Below are 14,360 nucleotides of genomic sequence, written 5' to 3'. Positions count from 1 at the left end.
AAGAATAAATATAATATAATATAATATAATATAATATAATATAATATAATATAATATAATATAATATAATATAATATATATATAATAATATAATATAATATAATAATTCAATTCTATGTCTCAATGGACCATAGTATTGCTATCCAATGCTATATCTATACCTCAGTAGCACTACAGTACTTGTTTGTAAGGTAAGAAACAGTGTTTAAGGAAACAGAAGAGGCAGAGAGAGAAGAGGGAGACAGAATTAAATAGAACTGGTGCACAGGATGTGGTCTGGCTGTCAGCACTTGTTTTGAGTCTTGCTCAGATTTGTATTTGGACTGGGTCCTTTTCTGCCAAAGGAAGTGCTTATCATCCTCTGTTCTGAAAAAAAAGTCCTCAAGCATTGAGCGCCGGCTTTGAAAATCTGCCTGAATAAGCTACCTGACAGCAGGCTGAGAAAATGCATGCACCAAACCTTGTGAATTGCTACAAAACTCGGGAACCTCGTGTTCTTTGACTGTTGATAACATTTGGACTGAATGTTTTGCTGCCGGTGGCGGCAAAATCTCAGCCAAGACACCTAAACTCTTTTTACCTGCAATGAATTTCTAATTTTCACATATTAAGAGGCTTTCACATATTAACAGACTGCATGGAGCTCTCAGTTGTTCTGCACTGAACTATAAACTTTGATGACATTTAAAAACACACACACACACACACACACAAACAAACAGAATTTAATTTTTTTATTTTTTCCTCTGTTCACACACAGGGTTTTCAAAATGCTTTTTGTCCGCACAAAAACTTTCTAAAAATGATCACTGGTTTACACTGGTCAAGTACAAGACATTCGAAACAGTCCAACATTTTGAAACAATGCGTTGCATTTGTTAAGCTGTGCTGATGTCATTGTCATTGCTATAAATTGGTCTCATAAGATCAGCGAGAAGCAGTTACATTGCTAGCTTCATTATTTTACAAATAAGCATTGGAGAGCGTTTTAAAAAGTCTTTGTTATGGTGGTGGAAAATAAAGCATAAAAGAAAAAAAAAATCTGTGCAGTTTCAAACAAAAATATACTAGTGTGGACATGGAAATCGTTGCGGAAATCTCTTCTGAAAAGAGGAGATGTGAGATTATCGAAGTGCTTTTCCTCAGGCAAAGCTAGAGACTTAAACGAAAGTCTTGGTTTGGTCTCCATTTTATCTCTTGCTGTCTGGAAGAAATAACTGTAATACTTTGGAAGAGCTGCACAAGCGCACACACAGTCCTCAAACAAAACTTGCCTCAGCAGAGCAGCTGTCAGTGAAACATGTCTCAAACCGGCATTTATCCCCCGTTCTGAAATCCAGAGCAGCGTTTTTTAAAAGTGATGTGAGCAGGGCAGCCAGACAAACAAATAAACACACACAAATTGAGCTGAACCTGCAGTATTCTCTATTCCGCTGATCGAGGGTAAAAATAATGCTAGCAAAAATGAAACAAACGAAATGTCAATGAGACCACTGAATTTTTTCCCTGATGCCTGGTCCCCTCGGTTTCATCTGTTTGTAAGATAGTAGGGGATGTTAGCAAAAATGAAGGCTAATGCAAACGATCTGATGCAATCAATTACTCATCCCATGTAAAACAACTGCAAACATAATTTATTAGAAATTAAGTTGCTCTTCCACAGGGGGGACGCTCTCTTGGTGCAGGAAAGATGCACTGCCATGGCGAGGCGAGGAGGAGAGGCATACGGTTGGAAAGGCAGGGGGTAAGACAGCGAGATATGGCAACAGGACGACTGAGGAGGAGGAAGTCGACTTCTCAACCCAGCGTGTGGTTGAGGGGGCGTGGGGCTTCAATGGCATTGTGGTTACGCTTGAGCGCGGCCCACAGCAGGAAGCGCTCGCTGGAGAGCCCAGCAAGACATCAAAACAGAGTGAAATATGCTGGAGAGGACGTCCAAATGCCACTGTCACAGAGCGATAACACGGACATATGCATACACCAACAGAGTCACTCTTTTTCAGACAAAACAAACAGACATCAGAGAAGATGCAAGAAGAAATATAAAAAGATGCAAGAAGGTGCTAAAACAGAAGAGGTTCGAGAAGATGCGAGAAGAGGTGCAACAGGGTGTGAGAAGAGATGCAAAACGATTTGAGAAGAGAAGAGAAGAGAAGAGAAGAGAAGAGAAGAGAAGAGAAGAGAAGAGAAGAGAAGAGAAGAGAAGAGAAGAGAAGAGAAGAGAAGAAGAAAGAGAAAAGAGAAGAGAAGAGAAGAGAAGAGAAGAGAAGAGAAGAGAAGAGAAGAGAAGAGATGAGATGAGATGCTGGAAGATGAGCAGAACAGACAAGAAGAGACAAGGACAAACACGGATGCAAACAGACATGAGACAAAAAGATATGAAAATCAAATGAAAATGAGAAGAGATAAAGACAATAAGAATAAAGTAGAGACTAGATGAGACACAATGATACCTTACTATACCTTGTAAATTCCTTGATATATGAAAATGATAAATCAAACAGTACCAAAGTATGCACCCTGATATACTATCACTTCACCACAGTACCACCATAACACTTATTTGAAAGTGGAAGAGAGCAGAGGAGGAGGAGACTGGACTGCCTCACTTGCATTCATCTGGGAGCCTCGAGCGCACTGGCACAGGTGTTCAGACAGGGACAATTCAGCTCCAAACATGAGTAATGAGCACTCAGGGGGAGTGTGTGCAGGTACACAACACACACACACAAGCGCTGAGACACCAGCACACATTTGTGTTGTTTCCATACTTCTGTTCTCTTGGTGCTGTGCTGGCAAGAGTCACTGCAGATCCCTGCAGGTTCACCTTGAGCTAAGGTAGCCCTTGTATATTTACCAAAACAGCAAGACTGAGCCGGAATCAGCTGGATTAGAAAGCGAAAAACATTTCTAAAACTTTCATGAAACCTTTAGTAACCACAGCCTTGTTGCAAGGTTGTTCTACACAGCTCTTTTTTAGTGTAAATGGCAAAAAGAGATGAACAAGATGAGCCGGCCAACACGAAAACATTGCGGTCCCGTGGACAGCAGTGAGGAAATAAAGGGCACCTGCAATTGTCTGTGTGATCCGAAAGAGAAAGGCAAGGCGACAGATTGCTCCCAAATCCAATTAGGCCTGTTCTCCTTTTCCCCGCGAGCCTAGAGCACAGTGCTCTCACTGAGAGGGTAGAGAGAAGGCGGAGGAAAGGGGGTTTTGGAGAGATAATGACTCAGACTAGAGAAAGACAGGAGAGTTAGAGAGAGGCTCTGTGTCAGCACCGAAAACCTTCACGCCTAGCAGCCCTGAGAACCCTCTTCAACGCCTGCAAGAGGAGCAGCTGGCTTCTAGTTCGGTCAGCACAAAAGCCGGGATCTCTCTGGCTTTTAAACAGACAAAGTGAGAGCTAGAAGGAGCAAAGAGCACCTATCAAAGGCCTTTACAACACTGCTACGCTAGCTTAGATAGAACATGTTTGGATCCAGAGTCAACAGCTGAGCGAGTACCACTGACGTGAATGGGAATGCCAACACTAACACATAGCATTCTGCAGATAATACAGATCACATTGAGCATCGGTGCTCCTTTAGATAACAGTGAGTTCAAATAAGTGGTTGATCAATGTGTACTTTTGATGGTTAATAGCAATGCTGGTATCTGGAAAGCAGAGTGACCAACAGCCAGTATAAAGCAGATTTATATATGAATCAGGGTTTCCGTTGTCCGGTAATTACCGGACATTGGCCGGGAAAAAAATTAAATGTCCGACAAAATTAAATCTCTCCGGTCAAATTGTCAGATTAAAATTGCCTAATAATCCCGGCCCCGCCCCCCTAACACAATCTGAATCGACCGTTTGAAAGTTTTTAAACAACATCGCATGTTGCATTTCAAATAAAGCGCACGCCTAACGGCTATAATATAGACCTAAACCACAAACTATTGAGAGACGTTTCAAATATGGCCAGGCCCAGGCAGACTAGCCTTAAAAGTTTTTTTCAGAGGCCAGACGCGAAGGAGGATACTGAATCAGGAACGCCTGAAGCCTCAGATGTCCAGAGCCAGACAGCTCCGCCTCCACCGGAGAAAAAGCCGAAGTGTAGGGCATATCGGTCGGAATGGAGTGACAAGTTCCCATGGCTAAGATGTGAGGTAGTTGATGGTAACGAAAAAAATTTCTGTCCACGCTGCGAAAAGGCAGGACGACGCAACGGATTCACAAGAGGGTCGAATAATTTGAGAATGTCTGCTCTCATTGAACATAGTCAGAGCAATGACCATGTTTTAGTAAAAAACAATTGGTTGATTGACGCCAATCGGACGTTCATGTTTTTTTTTCCATCTATTTGAAAGTTAGGCTAATAAACATGTTGCATATACGGCCTGATTATGTCATTTTTTAAGTTACATACACTGCTTTCAGTTTCCCCCAACTTGACTAATTAAGAGGCGATATTTGACCGACACATCATCAAAATGTCAGGAAAACGAAACCTCTGCCGGTCACTTTGACCGGCACCATTTTTTTCTAGCGGAAACTCTGATATGAATAATTAAATATTTTCTAAATGAATCAATATGAAAAATAATTTAAACTTGAAAAAAAAAATCTGTAAAATAAAAAGCTTGTAATTTAGGTAGATACTTGCAATATTATTTATAGCCTAATATTTTTCACAGATTAAGAAATAGTCTAAAACATGTAACACTGTAACCAACAGTGCACTGACCTACTGTAACTGTGTGCATTGGGAATAATATTTTCTCAAATAAAGTGCATCTGTTCATAGTGCTGTCGAAATAAAAGTCCTGCTTTCAACATTTATTAGCCAATGCCACAAATTAAAAATACCAAAGAGTGGCCGATATAATCGGCCTTGGCGACATATCAGTCGAGCACTGGTTCACATCTGGGTTATGATGTTATCTAATCCAGTCTTCTCCTCTTTTTTTCTTCTCCACACTTGCCACTGTATTGTTAAATAAAAGAGTACTATTTATGTGGTCTTAATGTTTACATGAGCATCTCACACTCCAAAGTTATTTGCTCATTGGCTGATGAATCAAAACAGAATAGTGTTGCTCATTAAATTTCTTTAATGTCCCAGCATGAATATTAATGTATATCTGTCTTTTTAGTGCAGATATGTAATAAGTCCAAAGAAATGATCAGTGTCTCGCTTCAACACAGTGTAAAAAAAACCTGTAAGGTCAGCCATAACTCAAGCTTAGCATCTGTGAGGGGTCCAGAGGATTCATGGAGCCCTTCTCTGTACTTCACTAACAGATCATCGGCTTCTGTTAGGATGTCATTCTGAGTGACTTACAATCCTTCGGCCAAGCCCTGGGCTTCACTCAAATGCTTTAGATCTCTTCCAACTCACAATTTTAGCACTTGTTTTCCACAAGGACACTAAGAATTTGTTGTAGTGGTCAGAAGATAAGTAATACTGTATATACAAACATATGTTACTGGTTCGATTTCAAAGAATTAATAATCAGTAACTGCTTTGATTTATTCAGTTTACTTAATAAAGGATTTGTCAGACTGATTCAAATAGTACCTGCTGAGTTTTAAGTCTCTTTTGGAATGACTCATTAAAAGAATCAGTTCATAAGACTCGTTCATTCTTAAATCATTATTTTAAAGCATACTGCCTTTTTACTGTCATCATATTCACAACTTTATTTTATCTGCCATGGCAGTGGTGATTCAGCAGCGTACAAAAAAACAGTGCAGCAAACACTGTGTGTGTATATATATATATATATATATATATGTGTGTGTGTGTGTGTGTGTGTGTGTGTGTGTGTGTGGTGTGTGTGTGTGTGTGTGTGTGTGTGTGTGTGTGTGTGTTAATAAAACAATTTCTGTTTCACTCTAAAAATGCATCACATTAATATATATATATATATATATATATATATATATATATATATATATATATATATATATATATATATATATATATATCCATCCCCATGACAAAGGAAGCCATTGTAGCCATTTCTCTCTTGCCTCTCTCTTGCATTTATCACTCACTTTATCATATTCTAGCCAGTCTCTCTGTGTCTCGTCATCAGTAAAGTGCCACATCTCTCAGAAACATCAAAAACAATTAGATTTCGATGTTTGATTGAGTTACAATGAGGTATACTAATTAAAAAACAGCCAACCAATGACAGCCTTTCTTTAGCAGACTGTAGAGACATTCTCTTGATTTGTTCACATTGATGACAGATAAGACAAACATTTTCACATTGCAAATGAAATTAAAAGGATTATTCAATTACTAAAAACAACCATCCATCTGAACAGTAACTCTGTTTAATTTGCTTCTCAAATAAGTCATTTACAGGTTAATTTTACTTGCATTTGGCACTTGGTGTGTGTTTATTTTGAACCCTGTCCAAGATCTTTCTACATATCCCTTTATTACTTCTACAAATCCTGCCGCACAGTAAATACATAACATCAAAACACACACACACACACACACACAAAGAACAAAGAGCATGATGGTGAGAGAGAATGATGCTGAGGTTGTTAGTGGAAGTTCTGAGGCCAGGTGACTGATAGCACCATTTTCGACTCGGATGCTGAGAATCTTCCCAATTTTTTCCTTTTATCTTCTCCATCCCTATCTTCCTCTTTTTTCTTCTATCTTAGGAAAGAGCCCATATTTTAACAGACATACTTAAAGCACCTGTATTACTGCAGGCAAGAAGGAAAGATAATGCCTTGGATGCACCATGAAAATTAACTACTGCTTTCATGAGGACGGGCTTCCACTTCCTCTGTTCTCGCAGGGCAGCACCGTCCGCCACTGATGTGGGACAGCTCACGGCCAACCTCTGACTCCACAGGAAATCAAGCACTGAGGAAAGAGACGTATGGTATACAACCTACAAATACACCCCAAAAACACCCATTCGCTCTCTGCTTGTGCCTTTGTAGCATTTTCATTCCAGCAGCAGTGGCGAGAAGCCCGTGGCATGCACTATTGATTTCAGCTTCAGTCAGCACAGTCATATGACAAGCACCACACGTATGAAAACACTCAGACGTATAGTGGCTGTCTCTTTTTCATCTCTCTTTGTGCTAGTGTGCACTCTCTCTCTCACACACTCTCTACTAGAGCCAACAACTCAAACACAGTCACACTCATCTATTGAAACACAGAGAGACGTCGCACCTGCATTAATATTTTACGCTGATGTGTGCAGATCCTGGCTGTAATTAAAACTACCCAGCAAAGTGAATTCACATTATCTCTGTTTGAGTCCCAACAGTCACCGCGTGTGTGTTTGCGCAAGCGAGAGAAAAGATCAGGAGCCGTGTGCCCCGATGCTGTGCTTTTCCACCTGGGAGGAAGGAGGGGGCGGTACCACAGCTGCTCCTATCTAAAACAAACACCTGCAGTTTGACAGTCTGGGTGTCTCCTGCACCCGTGGAACATTAACATCCTCCTAACTCATTTATGAGCCAAAGATAAAACACCAAGCCTTCTCGGAGCATCCAAACAACACAAAGGGCAGCACCTGCACCTTGCATTCCCTCAGCGTGTTACAAGAATATCCACCAACCGCTCAATTAAAATAGGCTCTGCTGGTATCAGATCGGCAAGGTGTTCGATCCTACCCAGACGAGATGAGGGGATCAAATGCCCGTGAGTTACATAAGAATTAGTCTGCAGGGTAGAAATGGCTGTTTTTTTTTTCAATGACAGCTGAAAGAAACAAAAAAAGCAATATCTGTAAAAGCATAAAATTTAGCCATATTCTCCACTGCTGCCTAACCACGCAAACAGTGACATAACCTCTTAAGGAAATGCTTTGGGGGAAGGTGGAGAGCTACAGTTTCATGCAAAACTCTCAAAATTGTTCCAAGTTTAGCATTAGCAGCTAAAAAATATAACTGCATACCATGCATAGAGGGCTACGCATTTAAGTAGTTATGTAGACATTGTGTAAAGGTTCAGACAAGGAACTACAGAGGGAATATGATGTATTTGTACTTTAAATTTAAAAGAAAATGGTTTATAAATTGTGTTTTATGGGACTCGACCTTACCTTTGAAACCTCCAGTCTACCAATGACATGCTACTGTGAATGTCAGAGAAAAACACTGGTTAGCATGCTAAAAGTCACATTCAGTTTGGTAGGTTGCCTCTCTGTAATAGTAGCAAAAATCTAAAAGCTGTTCATACATTTTTTGCAGCCCAGTCCAACAATAATCTGAGCCAATTTTTATAATAATTGGACAAAAGTAGTAGCAGTGAAAAGAAAAACAATTCCATTCCAAGGCAGCCAATAATCAGAAAAAAAAAAAATTGTTTCCAGAAAAGATGGTTGAAATATTATTAATACAAGAAAAGATTATGAAAAAGTAAACTATTAAACTGGTAGTAGTGTTTGTTAAGGGCATATTCAGGACCACCTCTGATTATTATTTCTTGATGTACGGTTAATATGGCTGCCTGAGACTCCCACCTCAAAGAATAAGAATAAGAAAACAAACAGATACAATAGATCAGGGCTCTTCAAAACCAGTCTTGGATGGCCAGTGTCCTGTAGACTTCAGTACTAATCTCAATTTAACACACTTTTCTGTCATTTCTGTCATTGGTTCCGATTCCGGTTCCATTTAAATCATTAAACAACAATTTAAAAGAGTGGTAAGAAAATAGTGGTAAGAAAAAATGCACAATACTGAACTACTCAATGCTCAATACTGTTTATTTCTCACTGTCAGCTTAATTTTGAAGTGTCAAAATTCAACATATATTACAGTTTACAAATTTTCCGGTTCCATTTAAATGAACTATTATTATGTTTTTTACCATTTTACCTTCATTGAATGTAGTATTGCTGGAAAGTAGTAAGTAATGTTGAGTAATGCTAGTCCATCAATCAGCATGTGCTTCAAAGTTGATGTTTTTTACACGATCAATAACATTTTGCTTTTCAAGCAGGAATAAGCTGGTTGGCCAAATAGTCCCTTGTTCATTTCCCTAAATTAATGAAATATAAACTGTTATACCTATAACGATGTATACACACACTCCAAGCCCCTATTTTACACATAATAATGAGATGGTGTGACGCAATGAGTGTTTTCCACATTTTTTAACATTTAAATGCATGAAAATAAATATTTTCTATCACTTTGTTTATCACTCTTGAAATGACCTGTACACCAAATAATCTAACCCTCATACTTACATAAACTGCTGCAAGTATCAGGCCCGATTCTCCAAGACTCATCTAAGCATGGCCTTGCTGGTCTAGACCTTCGCAGTGGAGTCTTGGCAGTGCGCTGTACGCGGCTCCGAGTTCTATTAAAGCCGCTGATTGGCTCTTTCTTTCGGCCATCCTGTCACCACAGAAGGTCAGACAGAATATTTCCACAGATCAAGCCAGAAAGATGAGATGTACGCTGCTTCTTTCCAAGATTCCAAGGGAGCTGCCAGCAGCTTGCAGCATGATCCAATCATTGCAGGTCATCAGACAATGACTTTACTCCACGTTGTACAAATGGCAAGCTGGCTGAGACAAGGTTTAGAGTCCACTTCAATGAAACATGGAGTATGGACTTGCCCTACAGCGGCAAAAGGTCAGAGCAACATATACTTGGGAGATGTTGCCCTTAAAAAGATGCTATGGTAAGGTGTACCTAAAGGAGGACAGGAATGAGTTATGTTTGCTGCTTCCATGCAGTTAGCTTCTTTTCAGCACAGCGAGTTCAGTCCAGCACAAAACCCGAGGTCAGTGAGTGACAGTGCTGCGAGGCCTACACAATAAGTCTTGTTTAATAGCATGGCATGGATGTTTCAGAGACTTCTCTGAGTTTTCAAAACACTGGCTGAGAATGTTTGGAAAGATGGAGGACAGGATTCCAACACAATGCTTTCTGACTATGCTACATTCAATCTCTCGCCCAGAGAGGCGGGTTCTGTCTTGCAGTCTACTGGAAGTAATCCATCTTGTAGCGCGCCATTGTAAACACCGTGATTACATCCATTCACTCGCATTCACTTCTAAAGAAAGACATGCATCATACAAGGGAACAGTCACGATCCATCGCTCGGTAACATACGGCTATGCATACGCCTACACAGGCTCGTACCCAATCACCATGAGCTCCCTGTTCACCCAATAGCCAGTTGTCAGCTCGCCGGCACCCAGCGCAGGCAATTAGAAGGAAAGCTGGAGGACAGCGTCCTAGAATCCCTCTCTCTCTCTCTCTGGAGCAATTTAATTGAGACTGAATCTCAGGGACTAGCCCACTTCTCGCAGACGGTCAGCAAATACGAGCAGGGTCCCAAAGCTCCACCAGCACCAGGCTCATAACACAAACAATCAGCCACACTGAAAAGAGAAAATACACTCTATTTGTGGGCGGGAGCGTGCATTTATAACTATGACTTTGCATGTATAAGTTAAAGGGATAGTTAACAGTTATGTCATCATTTACTCTGCTGTTCAAAACCTGTTTGAATTTCTGTCTTCTGTGGAACACAAAAGAAGATACTAAAGCCGTTTTTGTCCTAAACGTGGACACAGACACAGATCTACTATAGTGTTCCATAGAAGGAAGACATATGTTTCATATGTTTGGATGACAAAATCTTAGTTTAGGGGGTTACAAATGTGTGCATACTTGCTCTGAACTTCATGAATCAGAAATGCATCCTAGCAGAACTACAGCTGTGCTGTGCTGTGCGTGTGTGTGTGTGTGTGTGTGTGTGTGTGTGTGTGTGTGTGTGTGTGTGTGTGTGTGTGTGTGTGTGTGTGTGTGTGTGTGTGTGTGTGTGTGTGTGTGGAAGAGCATCCAGTGTTATTCCTGTGCAGATTGGCCAGAGCTGACCCCTGGGAGAGACTGGTGCCATCTGACCAGCTGGCGGGAGAGCGCCACTGACAGGGCCCATCTTACATCCAAATGTAGCTCTTTCCTATCGTCTCCTCCCTTTCTTTTTCCCTCATCCCTCCCTGCCGCTCATCACACCAACGCTAATGATGCATGCTGGGTAATTAACGTTTAAATTAAGTTGAGCATTTGCATGGCATTCTGGCTTGAAGATTGGTATGCTCCTTGAGAAGCCACATCGAGACAAAAAAAAGACAAAAAGCTGAATCTCACTAAACAAATGACTAAGACAGATCTAACAGCTGTGGTCCACTTTGTGGAGTGTTTTCAATGTTCTGCTTTGCTCCCCAAACAACGGCAGCGATGCAAAAAAAAGAGAACGCCTTTGCTTTCCCCCAAGCTTGATGTTCTTAGGTCGCAGCACGAAATCCTAAGTTATGCATCTATTCCAGATCAGCAACCCAATTTATTTAGCTCTGGGATAACGCTGTGCCTTCTCTGAAAAGGCCAGCATAAATCTCAGCCTGCTTTTACAGACCTACCCTTATTTATCACTGCTGTCTTTCTGCTTTATCCTTTTCTTGTGTACTCCAGCATGCTGAAGCTAAACTCTGAATCTCTTTTTCTCTCTAAGACTCTAAGTTTTAGAAATACTCTCCAATTCTCAGACACAATAACACACAACATCAAAACAAGCTGATTGTTCATAAAAGCGGTCAAGCTCTACATGTTACGAAATCCATCTGGTAGCAGCGCACCAACTACGCCAAGGTCGTTGCTTTGGTTCACAAACACACACCTACTGACAAAATGTATACTGTGAATACACAAACATTCAAGTAAAGACAATACAAGCAACCTTGTGTGCAGATTGAGATTCACAAAACATGAATAGTGTAATTCAACTCATTCTATGATGTACTGACACTGACATTGTAATATGTTGATGTGATTACGTCTAAAATGAACTGTTTTGCACTCAGAGATAAGCCAGACCGCTAGCAAATTCAATGCTACAATGGCATTCTGATGTAATTTTGATGAAATCCCTCTTTTTCGGAGCAGCAGAGTTTTGAAGGCAATCTGCCAGACATATCACAAGGTTTGGAAGGTTTTCAAATGTCATATACCTATGAAAGTGTTGAGTCATAATGTGGATGGCTTAGATTTAATGGTTGGTTTATATTTGCGATTCTGTCTCATATTTCTATTATATTCCTTTTCTTCGAAAGCCATACTCACCTTGTGCAGCTCTTCATCCATAAAGGAGTTTAATTTTTAACTTGTTTTTCCTTCGCGTTCAAAAATTTATGGAGTGCTAGAATCCAGAAAATTGATATGCAAATATTCAAGGTTCCGATTCCCTGATTTGCCAATCTGTTACACTGAAAGAGCCCAACCTCAAGCAAGGAGTTACTTCTACGGAAAGTAAATCAGGGCACGCAGGTAGACCTACTGACAGATATTCCACTTCTGCGCTGACGAATAATTGAACTGTTCCATATTCATCACTGCCCCAGAGACACAATTAGATCTCTTATCTCAATGTTTGTGTTCCTACAAACACATTAGCAGCTTTTTCCATGGGAGTGACGGAAAATCCTGCTTTATGCTCTGGAAGTGTTAAGGACTATGCAACCACTGAACACCTCATTGAGTCTTATGGAAAAGATAAAGAAGAAATGCAGCTGCTACGAGCATCGTACATTAAACTAATCAAGCAGATAGATCACTAGAAATGTACCATAAAGGTCAATGAAACATTGATGAGGGGAAATAGCTATATAGAGACTCGTGCTTGAAAAAAATCACAGGCTCTGTTATAGGTTAGTGATTTAGCAAAGCATCACTATTATTTTTATTCTTTATTCATCCAGAACTACAGCACATAACTCACTGTGCTACTGTTTGTGCTAAAGCCGTGAATGATAGCTTTTTGAGGACAAGTGATCTATGACTTTTAGTAAGGTTTGATGCACTATGTATGTCTGCCTGGTGACAAAACAGCCAAAAAAAATCCCTTAGACTTAAATTGAAAAGGAGTCAGAGGGTTCATACATCCACATCAAAATGTCAGAGAAACCTGAGGGAGACTCAGTCCAGCAAGAAAACATTCTGAAATAGAAACTTCATAGACACACCCTAGCAACCAGCCAGAATACCTTATCAACCAAAGAGAAATATGCCTTTACAAAATCTCTTCTTGGGCCCCTAAAGCACCTGCCATCTCAAAACTCCATATACTGTATTATAAAAACATGCGAGCAGGTACTTTAGACTTACCATATAAAATTTCAAGAAATCTAAGATTTTTCTTATTGCAACAAAAAAAGATTTATTTTCTTAAATAGATGCAACACTCGTCTTGCTCAGCAGACACTTTTGATTTCATTAATTTTAGGTGTCCTAAAAGTAGGGTCATCATGCATGTTAAACTCATACTGATGGAACAAATAAAAGAAAGCTGGAAAAACAAAAACAAGCTATCAGCTCTTAATTGATGAATGTGTACTCGATAAGGGAAGATTCATTGCCAACCTGAAATGACACTCTCTGCCCTTCATTACCAGTCTGCATGATCCAATCTGACTGTAATTTATCACATATCATCTAAAGCACTCCACTTGTGCACTAACAAATAACTGAGCTGCTATATATTCATCACTGCCCCAGAGACACACTTAGATCTTTTATCTGAATGTTTGTGCTCCCAAAACACATTAACAGCATTTTTCCATGGGAGCAATGGAAAATCTAATGCTTTATGCTCTTGAAGTCTTATACACTAAGCAGTCATCATTGAATAGAACAGATAAGATCAGTAGAAATGCGCCTTAAAGGTCAGTAAAATATTGATGAAGCAAAATAGCTATATTACGGATCATGCTGAGAAACCGTAAATACGTGATTCGCAGTCTTTATTGTTCCTATAGTAATAAAAACATTCAAAATTGTTCAAAAGATGCTGATGATCTCGTTGAAGTGTCCCAAATATTAGTTCATCGTTAAGAAAACGGGGAAAGAAAGACAAACTTGTACTACGTAAGGACATACGCGTCGCGTTGCCAACCTGATTTAAGACAGTCTCGGACTGTCACTGACGCTGTGAATTCTGCAAACTGATAGTAATTGATAACATATGATCCGAGACACCGATCTAAATGACAGACCGCTCCAGGCGTTTCTTCTCATGCGGTGACATTCCAAGTTGTCCGATCTGCCTTACCTTTCCCAGCCAGGATGCCGCACTGCCCGGAGATCACCAGGAAAAGCATCGCTGTTATCACGCACATCTTCATGATGAGCCCAACACTTCGACCAGAACGGGATGACCTAATTCTTCCTCTGTTAATCTGAACAAACACCACTCTCTGAATGTATCTGTCCTTGAACGACGGTGAACTGAAGTCTCGCTAGTGAACTCCCAGCAGCGCGAGACGCGGTCCGAGCGCACGAGGTAACGCGGTCTGTGTGTCTGCGCGTTGCGCGAGT

The 14,360-nt window shown here is 40.3% G+C and overlaps 1 protein-coding gene across 1 annotated transcript in view; it reads right to left on the bottom strand.

Moving 5' to 3' along the window:
• clstn2a (calsyntenin 2a) overlaps positions 1 to 14,360 on the bottom strand; it is a 236,962-nt gene extending 222,602 nt beyond the window's left edge. Inside the window, exon 1 of the mRNA XM_042718714.1 lies at positions 14,095 to 14,360. Coding sequence (XP_042574648.1) covers positions 14,095 to 14,167 — 73 coding nt within the window. The 5' untranslated portion in view covers positions 14,168 to 14,360. The remainder of the gene's footprint in view (positions 1 to 14,094) is intronic.

This window comes from Cyprinus carpio, chromosome B2 (assembly GCF_018340385.1).
Source record: "Cyprinus carpio isolate SPL01 chromosome B2, ASM1834038v1, whole genome shotgun sequence".
NCBI classification, from domain to species: domain Eukaryota; kingdom Metazoa; phylum Chordata; class Actinopteri; order Cypriniformes; family Cyprinidae; genus Cyprinus; species Cyprinus carpio.
Note: the sequence above shows the minus strand (reverse complement) of the source record. Positions and strands in the feature narration are given on the sequence as shown.